General features: G+C 37.6%; 1 protein-coding gene across 2 annotated transcripts; it reads left to right on the top strand.

The window, feature by feature from the left end:
- Positions 1-10,064: 10,064 nt before the first annotated feature.
- LOC130738047 (ras-related protein Rab7) lies at positions 10,065-17,163 on the top strand. Of its 2 annotated transcripts, XM_057589950.1 has the most exons (7): positions 10,067-10,285; positions 10,372-10,398; positions 11,425-11,524; positions 11,627-11,773; positions 14,321-14,401; positions 14,479-14,624; positions 16,760-17,163. In XM_057589950.1, the coding sequence occupies exons 1-7, from the start codon at positions 10,233-10,235 to the stop codon at positions 16,821-16,823; spliced, it is 618 nt and encodes a 205-aa protein (XP_057445933.1). In that variant the 5' UTR covers positions 10,067-10,232; the 3' UTR covers positions 16,824-17,163. The 2 variants fall into 2 exon arrangements, with proteins under 2 accessions (XP_057445934.1, XP_057445933.1); XM_057589951.1 differs by lacking the exon at positions 10,372-10,398 and having other exon boundaries at positions 10,065-10,285.
- The last annotated feature ends 1,781 nt before the right edge of the window (positions 17,164-18,944 follow it).

Below are 18,944 nucleotides of genomic sequence, written 5' to 3'. Positions count from 1 at the left end.
TTTGCTCGTAGTAGTGGTGGCATCCATGAGTTTTTCACACTGGCCCGGATCTACTGAACACTGTTAAGTGTGGTAATCAGAACTTGCGCTCTGATACCACTTGTAGGATCACGCGCTTACCACTACGCCAAAACCAATTGGTGTTAGTGAGGGCGCAACGTTATTTCTTATAGCGTAGCAGACAGCGCCCCGTTTCGAATGCTACCTGCAGGCAGGATGCTGGCCCACCTGGACCCAACAGGAGCAGCGTTGGTTGTTGTGCTGTTGGAGCAGCGATGTTGTTGGGCTATCCTGGGGATAAGTCCGGGGAACCGTTAGTTCCCGAGTATGTGATACTCTTGTGCTGTTGGAGCAGCGATGTGTGTTGTGAAGTGTGTCTTTTGTCGCAGAATCGACTTTACCTTAGGGTAAGCTTTTAGAGACTTTAACTTCCCTAGAACACGTGGCGACGTGTCGAGTGAGGACGGAGACGTTGTTTGACTAATCATTTTGCATACATATCACGCAACATGCATACTGACTTAGTTGATGAGTGTGGTTGCTATTTGATAAACTTACTTGGAACATGCTAAATGTTATTATTGTCATTATGATTTGGTGGAACATGCAACCCTAGGAATGATATCTCTAGTTATAAGCCTAAGTGGCTATATATTATTTGTACCTATTGGGTTTATTATCTACATAGTTCTTTAGAGTTGACCCTCGCGTCTTATGTGTGTGTTTTGGCGGACAACGCCTTTTGTCAGATGAGTATTGCGGACTGGTTCACCATGGTTTACCCTTCGGGGGAAACTAGGTTGGGATGCTGGAACAGGAGCGCGTCGCGGTAGCGAGAGGATGACGGATGGTGTACATAGACTAGGTCGTTCTGGATTTCGAATTCGGACGACGATCATGCTAGCATGTAGGTTTTGGTGCTGGTGTGAGCTCCTCAAGATGGGATTAGTGTAGGAGTAGAGTCTTAGCTCTGAACATCATTTGTTTCTTTTGGGACAGGGTAGCTTCCCACCTATAGCTTTTGTGTGGTTTCTTAACAGGAATCACAGAGAGTTGGTTGGACTTAGGAGGTCTTGCTTCAGGCCGATGGGCCAGCTGATTTTCAGTTTTGAGGGATGGTGTTGCGGACACTTCACCTTTATTTTTAGTCTGTACATATTGCCTTCGGGCGCTACACTTTTCTTTCCGTCACTGGAGGTTTACTCGTGACGAGGTTAGTACTACAGCGGGGGCTGTTTATGTATTATATATTAGTTCTGATTTTGTTATTGTTGGGTTTTATTTAATTCAGTCTCGTCTTAGTTATTAAAAAAAAAAAAAAAAAATATTCACGTTTTTCCGCATTAAGTTTACTTTTGGTTACTAAAGTGACGCCACCGAAATCGGGGTGTTACATTGTGGTATCAGAGCACGGTCGAGTCTTTCGGGAGTTGTTGGGGAATAGGTCTTCTGTGCTAGGTTGTGTGACTCTGCAAAGAGTGAAAATTGATTGTCTGCAAGCGATTTTTCGCTTAAAAATTGATTGAAGTTATTGCTTACTCATATTGTATAGTTATACTAGATGCTATCTTATGATGAGTACTAACTGTTTGTTTAACTTAACAGAACATGGTGAATACTAATCAGCTAGCTGAGATGATGGCCACTATGGCCCAAGCGGTAACAGTGCAAGCCCAAGCGGTAACAGCACAGGCAAACGATAATGCCATGAGGCGTGCTACTGAAGAAGCACGTGAACAACATCAGCGCCAGAGGGAAATAACTCTGGACCAGAACAAAGGCCTCAATGACTTCAGGAGGCAAAACCCACCAAAGTTCCCTGGTGGTACTGATCCAGACGCAGCGGATCTCTGGATCCAGGAAATCGAGAAGATTTTCGGTGTTCTGCAGACTGTAGAGGGTGCCAAGGTGGGCATGGCGACTTATCTTCTGCTGGGAGATGCTGAATACTGGTGGAAGGGCACCAGGGGGATCATGGAAGCTAACCATGAAGAAATTAACTGGAACTCGTTCCGGACCGCATTCTTGGAAAAGTATTTTCCGACAAGTGCCCGGGATGAGAGGGAGGCGCAGTTTTTGACACTCCGTCAGGGAGGTATGTCTGTACCGGAATTTGCTTCGAAGCTGGAGTCTTTGGCGAAGCATTTTCAATTCTTTAATGATCATGTTGACGAGCGCTACATGTGCAAGCGCTTCGTGAATGGACTGAGGCCGGATATTGAGGACTCAGTGAGGCCACTAGGAATCATGCGATTCCAATCAGTGGTGGAGAAAGCCACTGAAGTGGAGCTGATGAAGAACCGGAGGTTGAACCGGGCTGGAACTGGAGGGCCGATGAGATCAGGTTCTCAAAATTTTCAAGACAAGGGGAAGTTTCAGAGCAGGAACCCATATCAGCGTCCTGCTGGAGGAGGGATTACTTCAGGATCTTACAGACCCATGACGGGTACTGCTGGCGGTTCTGGAGATCGGACTTTGAACAGGGAGGTGACCTGTTTCAGATGTGAGAAGTCGGGGCACTATGCTAATGCTTGTCCCGACAAGAGGCCCAAATGCTTTAATTGTAACAGAATGGGGCATCATGCCGATCAGTGTAGAGCACCCAAGACGGAGCCAACCGTGAACACTGCTCGTGGAAAACGTTCTGCTGCTAAAGCAAGAGTTTACACCATGGACGGTGAGAGAGCTGAAGGATTTGTCAGAGGAGAGCGCAAGAACGATGGTAACCTTCTAACCAATCTTTCTTATTTCGGTATAATATTGTTCCATTTCTCTCGTAGCGTGTGCAAACACACCTAACTTACATATACTGTCTGAGCTTTAACCTTATAGTTAGTACACCTATTAAGACTTTACTCAGTTATTGCTCGTATTTTAACTATAGAAGTACACGAGGTTTAGGATGACATGCTAAGCCTAGGAAGTATTCTTCCACCGATACGTTTAAACAGAAGTATATTGTGGAGCCGACACATGCTATTGAGCTGTATGACAGTAAGTTGAAGGGTGAGATGACGAAATGACTGGTTAAGTCCCTTGCGGTATAGTTATGGTTTGAACCTCTAGAGGTTAAGTCTTGATCTGTGTGAAGTGTTTAGGATTTCAATAAGTCGAAATTGGTTTGAGTGAGGAATGTTTTGAGGACGAAGACGACAATAATGGATTATTGGATATTAAGAAGATGATTAGCTTATGAGTGGTCAATGAATGGATGATTAAGGAGATGAGTCTTGTCATGCACGAGGTATTAAGACTCAAGTCGAGTTTTAGACTTGAACGGTGACTAAGTAGAAGATTGATTTCATGGTGCGAGTGATGATGATCACGAAGTTAGAAGTAACGTTAATGGACTATTAGATTCCAAGGCAATAGTTCGACTAGGAGTTATCAAGCGACCGATTTGAGTTTGGATCATGAGTGAACATCACGAGGACAAGTTGAGCATTCACTCCGGAACACAGAGAAGTACCGAGCTACTAATCAGTAATTTGGACGAACAAAAGCAAAGGAGCAAGTGGTTAAGGTTGTGCGATTGCACGAATGCCAACAAATATTATTTCCAACGGAGACCCGATGCAAGTGGTCGAACCGGACAACATAGAGTTGGAAGATGATATGTCTTTTGAGACGCCGTTGGTCAACATTGGGACTAGAAGAGTGAAACAATTGAAGGGAAAGCAGAGTGCTTTAGTAAGAGTTATTTGGAACAAAGACACGGACGGTGCTATATGGGTATTAGAAGAAAAGATCAAGGAATAATATCCAGAACTTTTACGGACCCTTAAGTTTCGAGGACGAAACTTTCTTTTTGGAGGGTAGTAATGTAAGACCCAAGTTTTTAAGCTTATGTTAAGCGAATAAACTTCTTATTCACGATTAGGGTTGATGTAATGTGAAGGGAAACCTGAACGAAAGTTTATTAAATGAAATATATTTATGAAGGAGAAAGTTCAGGAAAAGTTCAAGGATTGCATTATGATCGATAAAAGTTATAGCACGAACGTTTTACGCTTAAACCTAGGTCAGAAACCCTAGTATATAGCTAATTTTCACTTTTAGGCACGCTGGCAGTTAATTCCAAAAATCTTCAGAGAAATGTTAGAATTTCTCTTCTTCCATATATAACAATCGTTTCGAGGCGAAACTCTAGGATCTACGAACGTCCGATTCCAATCATCGGAAGTTTGCCGAAACCGAATCCCTGGTATTTCAAAACCCTAGAATTTCCCGACTTTGAGGACTTTATCTATTCAGAGCTTCAAATGAATATTCCACACGCGTACACCCATTTCTCTTGATGATTTCAATCTTTCTTCAGAAGGAAGTTTTCCATTCCGACATTCGATGCAAAAAGCAACTTATCGGGTAAAATAGTTTTACACCGACTTTGCACCGACTTTGCATTAGTTGCCAAAAATACAAGGAGACCTCTTTATAGTTTTGGAATTCTTTTGCCAAAACATATCTTATAATTCATGGAGAGTGACGCCGGAAAAATCAGATTCGCGAAACTTTCTTTTTCCCGCGAATTTCCACCTTCTATATATAGCAAATAAAGGAAGAAAAAACCAAATTTTCTACCCATTTCCCCACCCAAACCCGCGGCCACAAAGAGGAAGAAGGAGGAGGAGATTTTGTTCATCGTTTGCTTGATCGTCGATCAATCAGTTGCTACTTCAAGGCTTCGAGGTATAGTCGCTAATCCTTACCTCCGATCGCTTTTTCCATAGCTTTTCTGTAGAGTTTTCTGAGTGGATAGTTTATGGGTTTTTGCAAAACTATCCTGAATCTTTCATTTCTGATTCTAAACCTCTTCTATGTATGCCCAAGATCACTTCTGCCGGATTAGATTTTCCGTTATGTCGCCGGAATTCCGCCGGAATCAATTTGAACCTAAAATACCCATTTTATGTAGTTTTTGAGTAAAGTTCCAACCTCTAGGCTGAAAACTATCGCCTTAGCTTAGTGCTAGTAGGATTAGTTGTCATAAACGTCGTTGGTGACGTCCCTGCAAAATTTTATTTTTGGGATTTCAGTTTTGAAAATCCTAAGTTAAAAATCATGACCAAAATACCCCTGCAACAGTTTTTGATCCGATAATTTTTCCGAGTTCAGAATACCCTTAGTTACGGCTTATGAAAGCATAGGAACCAAGTTTGATCGAAGAAAAATCGAACCCTACAATTACCTATAGTGGCCGAGAGCTATAAGGGGGGAGGAGGAAATTTCCTTTTCCGAAAACTTGTCTTTTCGCGCTAGATTATCGTACCTTAGAGTATAGATTACTTCGAGTAACCTTAGTAAGTATCGATAGCTTAGTTTCCGATAGATTCTGATTGATTTTTGTGGTTTTGTTCTAAAGGTGATTTTGAGGAATTTCCTGAGGATCAACACCTTGCTTGTGAAGAAGAGTTTGAAGTTTTTGCTGGAGAACCTTTAAGTGAGGGCTTCTCACTGAATCTCTAGTTAATGCTTAGGGTCGATATTTCGACATTGTTTACTGTTTATGCACTGAGATTGTGTGTGATTGAAAATGTTTTCTGAGGCTTCGGCTGACAATGTAGATGATTCATCTACTGAATGTTTTTGAAGATTGACTTACATGCTATGTGCTATGTGGGTAATCTAGGATGTGTGGTGCATGCTTTATATGCTAAGTGCTAAGTGTTTATGATGCGATTTATTGATATATGACATGTTGTTGATTGTGATGATTTAAATATGCTTTACACTGAAAATCTGAGATTCTGAATGGTGAGAATAGCGGGCAGGTCATGCCGATTTTATTTTGAGAGTTTTGAGAAAGTTTGATAGGACGAACGAGGTTCGGGCCTTGTATAGGGTTTATGGATCGAGACATTCTCTGGAGTCATTTGGGGATTCGAAGATCCCGAGAACTTATAGGAATTGCGATAAGACTAAAAAGGATATTATTTTGAAAAGAAAATTCATAAGACATTAAACAACCTCTAAATCTTTAAGTAAGGGTAATAATCTCGAAAGGAGGCTTTGGATGAAAGTCATAGTTTGGAAAACGAGAAGTGTCGTCGGATCCAAGTGTTGAGTCTGTTGTTGTTGTGCTGTTGGAGCAGCGTTGGTTGTTGTGCTGTTGGAGCAGCGTTGGTTGTTGTGCTGTTGGAGCAGCGATGTTGTTGGGCTATCCTGGGGATAAGTCCGGGGAACCGTTAGTTCCCGAGTATGTGATACTCTTGTGCTGTTGGAGCAGCGATGTGTGTTGTGAAGTGTGTCTTTTGTCGCAGAATCGACTTTACCTTAGGGTAAGCTTTTAGAGACTTTAACTTCCCTAGAACACGTGGCGACGTGTCGAGTGAGGACGGAGACGTTGTTTGACTAATCATTTTGCATACATATCACGCAACATGCATACTGACTTAGTTGATGAGTGTGGTTGCTATTTGATAAACTTACTTGGAACATGCTAAATGTTATTATTGTCATTATGATTTGGTGGAACATGCAACCCTAGGAATGATATCTCTAGTTATAAGCCTAAGTGGCTATATATTATTTGTACCTATTGGGTTTATTATCTACATAGTTCTTTAGAGTTGACCCTCGCGTCTTCTGTGTGTGTTTTGGCGGACAACGCCTTTTGTCAGATGAGTATTGCGGACTGGTTCACCATGGTTTACCCTTCGGGGGAAACTAGGTTGGGATGCTGGAACAGGAGCGCGTCGCGGTAGCGAGAGGATGACGGATGGTGTACATAGACTAGGTCGTTCTGGATTTCGAATTCGGACGACGATCATGCTAGCATGTAGGTTTTGGTGCTGGTGTGAGCTCCTCAAGATGGGATTAGTGTAGGAGTAGAGTCTTAGCTCTGAACATCATTTGTTTCTTTTGGGACAGGGTAGCTTCCCACCTATAGCTTTTGTGTGGTTTCTTAACATGAATCACAGAGAGTTGGTTGGACTTAGGAGGTCTTGCTTCAGGCCGATGGGCCAGCTGATTTTCAGTTTTGAGGGATGGTGTTGCGGACACTTCACCTTTATTTTCAGTCTGTACATATTGCCTTCGGGCGCTACACTTTTCTTTCCGTCACTGGAGGTTTACTCGTGACGAGGTTAGTACTACAGCGGGGGCTGTTTATGTATTATATATTAGTTCTGATTTTGTTATTGTTGGGTTTTATTTAATTCAGTCTCGTCTTAGTTATTAAAAAAAAAAAAAAAATATTCACGTTTTTCCGCATTAAGTTTACTTTTGGTTACTAAAGTGACGCCACCGAAATCGGGGTGTTACAGTGAGTGACTGAAAGAACGGTAAAGCTTGAAGAAGGCCAACAATGGCGTATTTATAGGCAAGCGAATAGTCGGACGTGAAGCTGCATTACAGGGTGATGCATAAAATTTTTGAAATCCAACGGTTATTTTATTATATAACCGCAAACCCTAATGAAAAGGCTAGGAAAAGGCCATGATTACTCTAAAAGTAGAGACGGCACACGGCAGACGAGGTCAGACGCCAAAGCCTCTGATTGGAGCAAAAGTCAAACGATTGGATCTCTGATGGGACTTGAAATCAGAAAAGGAAAAGTCGCGAACAGCCGTCAAGTTCCGTCGAAATGCACGAGCGAAAAATGCTTGATCTCTCCAAGGACTGGTAGTCGAGAATCAACATTTTTGGGGGGGCATCTGTTGGCCCAATATTTTGGCCCAAGAAAGAGAAACGCATTCAGCCCAAAACTCTCGAGGAAGTCGAATTCTGACTAAAGAAAGGAAAAGGAAGTTGCACCAAGTTAATGGGGCGGCAAAACTCGACAACAACAATTACTGCTAAACACAGGCACATGTAACACGTGCCACACTGACCAAGTCAAATTCCCCCCACGATGGTCGAAAACATGGCCAGGAAACGGTTGGAGCAGTTGAAGCACACGATCTCCACCACCATGCGCAGAACTTCCGGAGCAAGCATCAGATCGTGGGAGAAACCAGACCCACTAACACGCAGAACACGAAACTCTATAAATAGGAGAATCCAATTCAGAAAGAGGGTTCCCAACTGAAAAACTCTGAAAATTCACTAAAAGCTCTAAACGTCCGCATCAATGAGACTTCGAGAGCAGAACGTGATGATGAAGGAGTATGTTGCAGAACCAACGCTTTAATTTCCTTGCATTTCAGTTCGTTAATTTCCAGTTTTTATGTGTAGCTTGTTTTGTCGAAATTTGCTTTCATGTTATTTTGGTTTGCTTGACTATTTTGTAATCGACTCATATTCAATAAAATCCAGTTTCGTTTGAAGTTGTTTATTGTTGTCGAAAACACATCCGTCCACACACTACACTTTGGCAAAACGTTTTCTCAAAAGGACCCTGAAATCTAAACTTCCTTTAGTCGAACTAAGAGGATATTTGTTTACCAAAAATCCGTGTAAACACATTTGCTTTGACAAATGATTAATATGACTACCCAATGAACATAATCCAACACTTAAACAAAACAGCCAATCCACATGAGTGTTCTTATTTTTGTATAATTTCTCCATCGTTTCCTCAATGCTAGATGAAGTATTTGCAGGTTGTTGTATTCTATTAATTTGTTATAATTAATATGGTACACACAATATTTTATTTATATCACCTAATTTATTAAATTTAATTTTTAATTAAAAAATTACTTTATGTTAATTGTAAGCATCAATAATATAATTATTTAATAAAAAAATAAGAAAATAACAATATTAATAAGGATCGTTTAGTATGTTTTGAATTCAAAAGATGAAGTCTCATATATATATATATATAAAAACTGATTGATTGATTGATATTGATGATTTGTCATGATACATACACTTGTTCCCGTGATCTTGCCTACACATATTGTTTTTCATGTAAATATGATATCTTGAGTTGTGTTAGAAGTTCTTCTATGATGTTTCTTGTGTATAATGTTGCATGTGACTCACTATTTTTATTGTGGCTATATTTTAGATCTTGACAGGTGTGTTGATGGTGACCTAGCGGTGATTTCTATTCACATTGCTTTCGTTACCCTAATGGGTTGAGATTTTGACCCAACCACTGTTTTTGTATATGTACTAGGATGACTACATATTGGTATAGATCACCTGACTCGTTATCCATAGGATACCTTGTACTAATGCCTATGACTTTCTTTTTATTTACCTACCCATGCCCGTCATCACAACCTAATGAATCCTTTTGTGCAACCAGTGTCACTAGTGCCACCACCACCACCTGGACCCTACCTGTGCCCGCCATCACGACCTAGTAAAAGTATTTCTTATGAACTTTTAGTGGCAAGTGTACTAATGAGTAGTTACATATTAAAAAATTCCCTTGTTTAAAGTAATATAAAAAAAAACATGGTGATAGGTGTAGTGAGTAGGCGAACATCGCTACAAATAGATCTCTTAGCGAGGGAATCACTATGACATTGCAATGCCTTTTGTTGAACTAGGTGACGAGAAAAAGAAGAAAGATAGAGCTAAGCAATTCTCCATCAAAATGGAAAGATAACTTGGATTGTGCAGACACTATTTCCAAGCATTGTGAAGTAAAAAGTAATCTGTTTAAAAAAGGACAATTAGGAAACAAATATCTTTCATAAGCTTAAGAGCCCATTTGAAACTCATTGTTTCAACATATAAAAAAGTCATTAACATCGGGACAACTACTAATCGTTGTAGCAAGAACCTTCCAACAACTGTCTCAGGCTATGAAACCAAAACCAGCACCCAAGGAAACCTTGTACGAAGCATAGAAATTGATCTTTATACACCCTGAAGTCGCTAGCTGCCAACTAGCTGCATTAAAGACAAGGAGGAGGAAAAAGACAAAAAGTGATTAGAAAAAGTTTAGTTGGACCAAATGTGATATGAAAATGTCCTTATTTGAAATTAATTTTCTTTGTTAGTGACAATTTTTTTTTTTTGTGTAAACCTATTTGAATTTGACCTTATACGTGAGAGATCGAGACGACCAGAAACATATTTAACCCTAATGTTATTTTAGTTTTAGTATGTAACACAAGTGGCATGCTCGTTAGTAGAAATTAAAATATATACAGTGTGTGCAAAAGAAAGCGATCGAAATTGGCGCCCCTTTTCCTTTTCCCTTTCTCTCTCAAAACTCAAAAGCTGGATCGACAAATCAATCACACCACACATAACTAGAAAAGGGAGAAAGAAAGCAAAAGCAAAAGCAAAAAAAGAAAAACTAACAGTAACCAATCATAAGAAGAAGCATGTCATTGCGAAGGCGAACCTTGCTCAAGGTCATCGTTCTCGGCGACAGCGGGTACGTAACGCTACTCTCATCGTTCTAGGGTTTCTTTTCTCTCTTCATCAACCCCTTTTTCTCAATCTTCATTCATTCATTGTTAGGGTTGGAAAGACCTCGTTGATGAATCAGTATCCTTCACCATGATTTGCAACGCTCATTTCTGTAACTTCAGTATTTTTATTTTTATTTTTTTTACCTTTTTCGTGTTGCGTTATTTAATCCTTGATTTGGTATTAGTTTTTATTAGTTTTTCCTAATAGTATTTGTATCTTGTAATGTTGAATGAATCTTAGAGGATAAATTGCATAATTATAAACCACATTGATAGTTTAATTTTTTGTTTTTGTCTTGATATCTAAATCGCTCGATGTAGGATCACTATAAGCGGCAAAACTTTCTTCCAGTATTTATTGCAGTTGTTTACTTAGGCTAGAATCCGAGACATCTGATTAAGCCGAATTAACTTTCCCCCAAGTGGTGCACACAGTCAGCGGTGAACATTGAGATTTTTATAAAATCATAGTTTGTTAAATATGTATTTTATTATAATCTAGACTGTTAATTTTAGAAAGGAATGCATCTTTTTACTTGCCACCGAGCTTGGAGATCAGCTGGCCGGGTTGATCCAGTTGATCGGAGCACAATAAAGGTCTCAAGTTCGAGCCCTTGTGTTAAACTCTCAGAGGGAGTTGTCTTATTCATACTCAGTTTGAGCAGCATTGCCTCTAATAGAATATAATTATGGTCTAGGGTCTCCAGAAAAAATGCACCTTTTAATTTAGATAAGTCAAGTCAGTAAACTATTTTAGTTCACATTAATATTTGGAAGATGCTACTCACTGCTCAGTGAATTGGCATATTCAACGACTATAGGATGTAGGTTGGGTTGTCCCAACCGTCTTCTCTTATTCCAACCGCTATCCTTGAATCCTTAGTTAATTCTGGCATTTTTTATGTTTTTTTATTGAATATTGTGATGCACATAACTAAGAGGTTATATGTTTAATGGAACAAATAGCCTTTAAAATTTAACCTTTTCTGTAAAGGTTATGATTATTTAAGATCAAGTTAAAGTTAGGCAAGCCTTAAAGTTATTTGTATGCTTCTTTTCTTTCTTGAAATTTGCAAATGTGGACTGTTAACTACCTGTATAGATATGTGCATAAGAAGTTTAGTCAGCAATATAAAGCCACAATTGGTGCTGATTTTGTCACTAAAGAACTCCAAATTGATGACAGACTTGTCACTCTACAAGTAAGTTTTCTAGTTCAATGGTATTTCAGTATTCCTTTTTGTTTTCCCTACAGATTTTTATTTAAATTCTTATATTCAATGTTTTGTATGTCTGGTTAGTAGATATGGGACACTGCAGGGCAAGAGAGGTTTCAAAGTCTTGGGGTTGCATTTTATAGAGGAGCAGATTGCTGTGTTCTAGTGTATGATGTTAATGTCATGAAGTCATTTGATACCCTTGACAACTGGCATGAGGAGTTTCTCAAACAGGTTTTCATTGTCTTTTCTGTTTTTATGCCTTTGTTACTATTGGTGATTTGCATTATAGCCTTGACCCTCTTTCAGTCCTCCAAGTGTAAGTTGTAAGAAAAGACCCTGATCTTTAAGAAATGGATACCTTTGTGCATATTTGATGCTTATGGTACAAGATGATTCTGAATATAAGCTGCTTCATGCATCTTTGAGTTCATGGAGAATTGGCAATGGAAAACTTCATTTCTTCATGTGTAGGGTTATGTTCCTAATTTGATCTTAGTCTTTGAACTGAAACTTCATTCTATTGTCAGTTGCAGCAGTAATTGATTTTAATTATTACATATAGCTTTCTTCTGTTAAGAATATTTAGTTATGCAATAACATGACTTTGACCTTGTTTTAGGATCTTCTTCAAGGCACTTGTTACATCTGAAATTAATTCTTCTTGTGAGGTTAATGAATAGCAAAAGCTTAGTTTGTTTTGTTATTGTACATGACATGGACCAGCATTACCATATTCTGTAGTTTTTCTGTTGGAGATGGATTGAGTCTCCATCTCCCCACATAACCTATCTTTCTTCGCAAGAGTTTATGTCATAGTGCTACTCATGTGTTGCTTGCTTATCTTCTTTTTCGTGTTGAACATGTTTTAAGTCTGTAGATTGCTTATCTTCTTTTTCTTTTTTGGTTCTCTATTGGATCCTAGCCCCTAGGACTCTAGGAGTCATTTTCATTGTAAAACTAATTCACTAGTTCACAGAGTTAGTTAGTTAGTTAGAAGGGTATATAGATTATAGAGAACAGTAGGGGCTGTTTAGAGGCATCCAGATTGTAAAGTTAGGATTAGTGAATTGTTTTATTTTGCAGTTCCAGCATAATCTGTATCCTGTTTCTTACTTTATTTGTAATTTTATATATCGTCCACATTGGAATGCTGCTTTGATGTACAGTATATAATATGATTAATGCTATTGATCTGGTACATACTAGCATACCTGATATATGGTACAATTCTAAAGCTCATGGCTTTTTCTTTTTCCCTAAGGCTCAGAGTTTGTTGTTGAACTGTTTGTTTGCTTTGAGAGGAAGTCTGTGTTTACTTGGCACAGTTGAAGGAGTTTTTGTTGGTTGTTTATAAAGGGTTTTCAGAAATAAGGAGAGAAAACTTCTGCAAGAGAAAGAGAGATTTCTACATGTTGAATACACATATCTGTGCATGAGATACTACATGTACGGCACTGGTACTTTGCCAATTTTGGAGAGCAAAACCATGTGAGTGGTGGTGTATCAGAAATATTAAATACCAAATAAATATTGTAAACCATGTTCCCTGAATGGATTCAAAATGTCAGATGACCTGCAGGGTTAAAATGAGTATAGACTCTGCTTAAAGTGAATTTGTGTCTCATGGAGAATATAGAACGTGCATATCAAGCTGAAGTCTGTCCATAAGGATGGGCGTACTGCTTACTTCATTTTTTATATTTTGTCTATTTCCGTACTGCAAGAAGATCCTCTCATTCTAGAACTCTTAGAAAACTAAATAAATAAACTCTGGAAAGCATCCCTTGTTTTTTTCTGCATATAACAAGCTAATAGCAGTTAGCACCCTTTTCAAGGGATGCAATTGAAATACACTAAAGTAATGCGGTCCAAACCAAAATAAGATAAAAGTAATTTATAAGAAGAAGGAAGGAACTGTTAAAGGATTCCAGCGTGGGCTAACATTCATTCGGCAAAATTAATGTCTCAATTTTCAGAAACCTTTATTATTAGGCACATCCAATTAATGTTGAATATAGTGGAAGAATTAGTTAAATTTTTATCATTGATGGGATTTGTCTGACTTTCTAAAGACTGATGAACAAATATTTTGTCTATAGACAGAAACTAAGGGCCCCATTACTTGCCCTTACCAATTTGGAAGACGTAGGTAATCATAACTTAAACAGAATATCCTTCGCTATAGTTCATTTTGTTAAACAACTTCTTGATGCCAGCTGGGAGCTTGATGCCAGCTTCTTGCTTTTGCTTGCCTTAACCAATCTGGGCGCTTGATGCCAGCTTCTGGCTTTTGCTTAGTTGTCCTTAATAATCTTTATCTCTTTGTTATTCTTTAATAAGTCTGGCTGCCCTTTTCTTTGTATGTCTGCATTGCATTCTATTTAGTACATCATATAAACTGAGGTATCAATTTTTTTTTGGGTGAATGAAACATCAATGTCTTGATTGAATTAATATACCACAGCATAAGTTATTTATGTAATTGGACTTCTCTGGATAGTAGTTTTCTATTCCATTTGAAGAGATTAGAGCTGACCAGATGTTTAAATTGGCTTATCTGGTTATTTTATTATAGTTTGTTCCGTCATGATGTATAATTTTTTTCTGGGTCATCAAATGCTGCTGTATATTTTCTTGTTCAGGTGGCTTTTTCATTCTCTCACATCTTTATGGACAGCCTTGTTCCTTCTCAATATTTAGCAGCTTTCACTTTTGATTTCACTTTTTCTTTTCCTAGTGAAGATAGTTTTTGACTAGGATTTATGTTTTGTGACACAGGCAAACCCTTCTGATCCAAGGACTTTTCCCTTCATATTGCTTGGAAACAAAATTGATATTGATGGCGGGAATAGTAGAGTGGTAGGCAAATGCTATGTGCACTTCTAAATTTTCTTATCTCTTGCATAAAGATCTAAATCTAATTATTTTCTGTCTAGGTTTCTGAGAAGAAAGCAAAAGACTGGTGTGCTTCAAAAGGGAATATTCCCTACTTTGAGACATCTGCAAAAGAGGACTACAATGTTGATGCTGCATTCCTTTGTATTGCCAAGACTGCTCTAGCCAATGAGCATGACCAGGACATGTAAGATTTGCATCCTTATGTACTAAATATCATGTGGATATATCATGTATGTTTTGTACAACTCCGAAAGAATATGGTTTAATTGTTACTATTTAGACATTATACCTTGAGTTTAATTACTGTCTTTGTACCATATTATAAGTGAGGGATCCTTCAGTTATCAACATGGCAAAGCCTGCCAATCCTCCCGCATATTAGACAAAAAATCCTCTCACCAATTTCCATAACTGAGCTTTGGTAACATATATTTATCCTAAAACTAGTGATATCTCTACACCTTATGACAATTTTTTTGAGTAATAAATGCTTATATGCATTTACCCTTCCTTGCCTGCCTTGAGATGCCTGAGAAATGGCCTTTGTGAGGTACATAAACCAGGAAACTGTGCTCTTAGCTAGTAGCTGTACGATGAGAATTGTTGCATTTACATTAAGTAAATGATAATATGTTGAAATGTTAATAATGAGCCTGGTTAAAACTATTTAACACGAAGATTGAGATAGTGGATTTATCCATGTTTCATTTGTAATTTACTGTTTATGATTATGGTTCTATATAGTGTAAGAGTGGATATGACACTACTACTACTACAACATTCTTTTAATTGTTTGAACTCAATCTTTGAATTTATGCGTGTGTTCCAATATTTAATAGGGATATGGTTTACAACTTCCATTGACTCTTTGGGTTGGTACTAGTACTAATATGAGTTTTAAGGTTAATACTACTAGCAATAGCATGGTGTTGGGTCCCAACAAACACTTTGTAACAAAAGCTCATGTCACTGATCAAATATTAAGTTGTAGTGCTATAAATAGAAATACATTTTCTTTGTCTTGCATGGCACATGTTTTGACAGAACCAAGCCAAGAAGAGGATAGAAAGAAGAGTTTATTGAAGCAAATGTGATAAACCCCTGAATATTTGAGAGATCCAGGTCTCTCCTTAACCCAATTACCATGATCCCCAGGATAGCAAAACACTCTCAGCTCCCTCTTATTTATGACATTCCCTCCCGTACACTAACTCACGAAACTATCAACACTCTAACTGACCTGCTTCTAACTAACCAAAGGGGATGCGGTTTCCTATCAAAACTCTACCCCTATGTAAACTCAGAAAAATGGACCCAAAATACTGTGTTGATTCAGAGTTGGCAGTATAGACTCAAATATATAATCGGTACACAATTACAGAAAAGGAAATAACATCTCTCATAACTAAGAGAATAAATTCCTGTTTAAATAAGAATGATTCCCTGGTCAACTACAGCCTCTACAGAAATTACACCTAATTAAATATTTGGTCAGTTACAGCTATATACAACAATTAATCCTATTTATAGCACTCTCCTACGTCCTAATCAGGAATGATTTCCTGATCAGTAACAACAAAGGAATTCAATTTTCAAATCAATTCGTTTGACATTCCCCCTCAAATTGATCTTGGTAAGTCTACAAGCATCAATTTGCTAGCTAGGACATTGTGGCGCCGACGTGTTAAGGATTTGGTGAAAATGACAGCAATCTGAACAGATGTTGAAACATGTGGTAGAGTGATAATTCGGCGGTCATAGGCTTCCCGGATAGAGTGACAATCAACCTCTATGTGCTTTGTTCGTTCATGGTATACTGGATTCGCTGCAATTTGTATGCGGCATTGCATGTCCATGCTTGATCTCGTCAAAAGTCTGAAACAGACATCTGATATTGTGAGATGAAATGGGTGATTGTGCCTTCACATTTGATCTGAACCTCTGCTACCAACCAATTATTTAATCAATTAATTTTGTGGTAGAGATGGAAGGAGAGCTTTATGCAGTTTGGCCTTGGTGGTTAACAGTGGCAGTCCCTCTGTTATTACTTATTAGTGGCAGGCAGTGACTCACTTCCCATCTCAGTATGTATGTCTCAGCATCCAGTTTGAATGTAAACCGTTTATGGATAAACTTGATTGTTTGGTTCGTTCTACTTCATTCTTGTGGGAGTTTGTTTATGCACTTGCTAAATTTTTTCTTTCTTCTTTTGGGGTTATTTGGATGTCTTATTGACATTTCCACCTTTCAGATTAGAGATATATTAACAGATAGCTGCTTAATTGACCTCTGAGTTCAATATTTCAATGTCCATGGCAGATATTTTCAAGCTATTCCAGAGGCAGCTCCAGAGAATGAGCAGAAGGGTGGTTGCCAATGCTGATCGGAAAGGTTGAATGATCTCACCAATTTCTGATCGCGTGGAGCAGATTCTTCAGATTCTTTTTGGTCTCGGTGATTTTCTTCTCTTTTTGTACACTCTGTGCAATGCTTGTGAGTAAAATGTACCTTGACGCTTGATGTTGCCACGGTAGTCCTGATTTCAGATGGACAAGCTTGTGAGTGTTGGATTTGTTGGAAAGAATGTTAAATTCATTTACCACGGGTTGCTTAGACAAAAAAAATTCACATTAATTCTCAAATTTGTGGCATGAGAATGATTTATTTTCAGTTTGGGGAACCTGAAATGGTAATCGATCATCGAACACACAAATTTACTTGTAGCATAGTGGTTCCTTGCCTATGCATAGTAGGGTAGTTAAAGTTCGGTTTCGCGTGGAAACAAATTTCATTACTTACTTTCAAATTCAAAATGTTGTCTCATTTTCTTTTTTGATTATTTAAATAGAAGTAAATATAACACATCGGTTTTCAGCTTTTTTTTTATTTCTTTTTACTTTAATCATAAAACTATCCACCGGCTCTTATTTATACTACTATTTGTTTTTTATAAGACATAAAAATAGGTTGCAATTGACGAAATTTTGAGCGACAGGTAGCAGAACAGTAATTTTGTATGGTGTTTGGTGGTTTGTGCAAAAGTAATTTTTTATTGGGTTAAAGTACGTTCAGTGATGGCAAAATTGTTAAAATTTATTTCTGCTTTGTGTTTTAAAATATATCATTTTCGTCCTTTAAATTCTGAAAGCCTCACTTCACTCCTGGAGCTGAAATAAATAATGAACCAAATCAATCATCATCAATCAAAATATATATCTATATATATATATATATAAATCAAACTTTTTTTAAATTAAATATGTAAGTAAAAACACTTCTACAATTCATTATCAATTTTTTAGTTTTGTATAAAAAATAATTTATTAAGTATTCAAATAAGAGCTAGGGGACATGAGGGTTGGGGAGGGGAAGGTCCAGGGTTCGAATCCTGGAAGAGATATTTGAAGGGATTTTCTAACTTACTAACAACTAACCACTAACATTTGCCTATCAAAAAAAAAAAGTATTCAAATAACTAAAAATATTTAGAAATATAATTATTAATAATAAATTGGGACAAAAATTAAAAATATTAAACCAAAATAAAGAAATATATTTATATTTATATTTTTTTAGATAAGCAAAAGTTGTATAAAACTTGCAGTCGAAGGGGTACTCCAACCTACATACAAGATAAAAAAACACAAGAAACAAGAAAAAACACCAGCACAGAGAAAACCAAAGAAAAACAACCAAGGGTCCAAGACTGCTACAACACAAAGAAAAGAACACACAACACATAGATAGAAAAGACCAACTCCAAGCACTAAAAGGGAGGCAACCAGACAACCACAGATGCAAGTCCATCACGCCCATGTTGAAGTACAACTGCCACACCAACAAAGAGCACCAACCAAACAAAACGAAGATCCAAGACAACTCACAGCACCACTCGAATTCGCAAGCAACCGACCCTAATCGGTATAGGCGAACACAATAGATGGGATGGAAGATAAAAAAAATTTATTTTACTCGGTATAGGCGAACACAAATCGGATTATGATTTCTCAAAATGTCAAAAAAACGAGATTAACTTTTTGAAAAAGGGATTTACACTTTACACTAATCGTCATTTCAAAAAAAATAAAACTTTACACTAATCGTTTAAAAAGATGAAACAAACATAAAAATTATTTTATTTATTTATTTCAAAAAGTGGTTTTTTTTATAAAAATAAGTTTTTTTTCCTTTGGTCACCAGTCTCCACTGGGGAAAGGAGGCCCACATGACTAACCTTGCTCGAGATTTGATAGCGATGTCCCTGACGATAAAAATAAGCTAAAACAAATGCACTCTAATTAACTCATTTTTTGTTGCTTAAAAAAAGTGATTTCAATTTTAAAAAATAATTGATTTTATTTTCAGTAATTTTTAAAAAGAAGAAATTTATTTATGTTTATCTACAAATATAATAATAATAAGTGTTTTTCACATTGAAAAGCAATTTTAAATTAATTGGATACAAAATATTTCAAAACTAAATTAGGAGCACTTTTTACCTAGT

This window comes from Lotus japonicus, chromosome 2 (genome assembly GCF_012489685.1).
Source record: "Lotus japonicus ecotype B-129 chromosome 2, LjGifu_v1.2".
Lineage (NCBI taxonomy): Eukaryota > Viridiplantae > Streptophyta > Magnoliopsida > Fabales > Fabaceae > Lotus > Lotus japonicus.
Note: the sequence above shows the minus strand (reverse complement) of the source record. Positions and strands in the feature narration are given on the sequence as shown.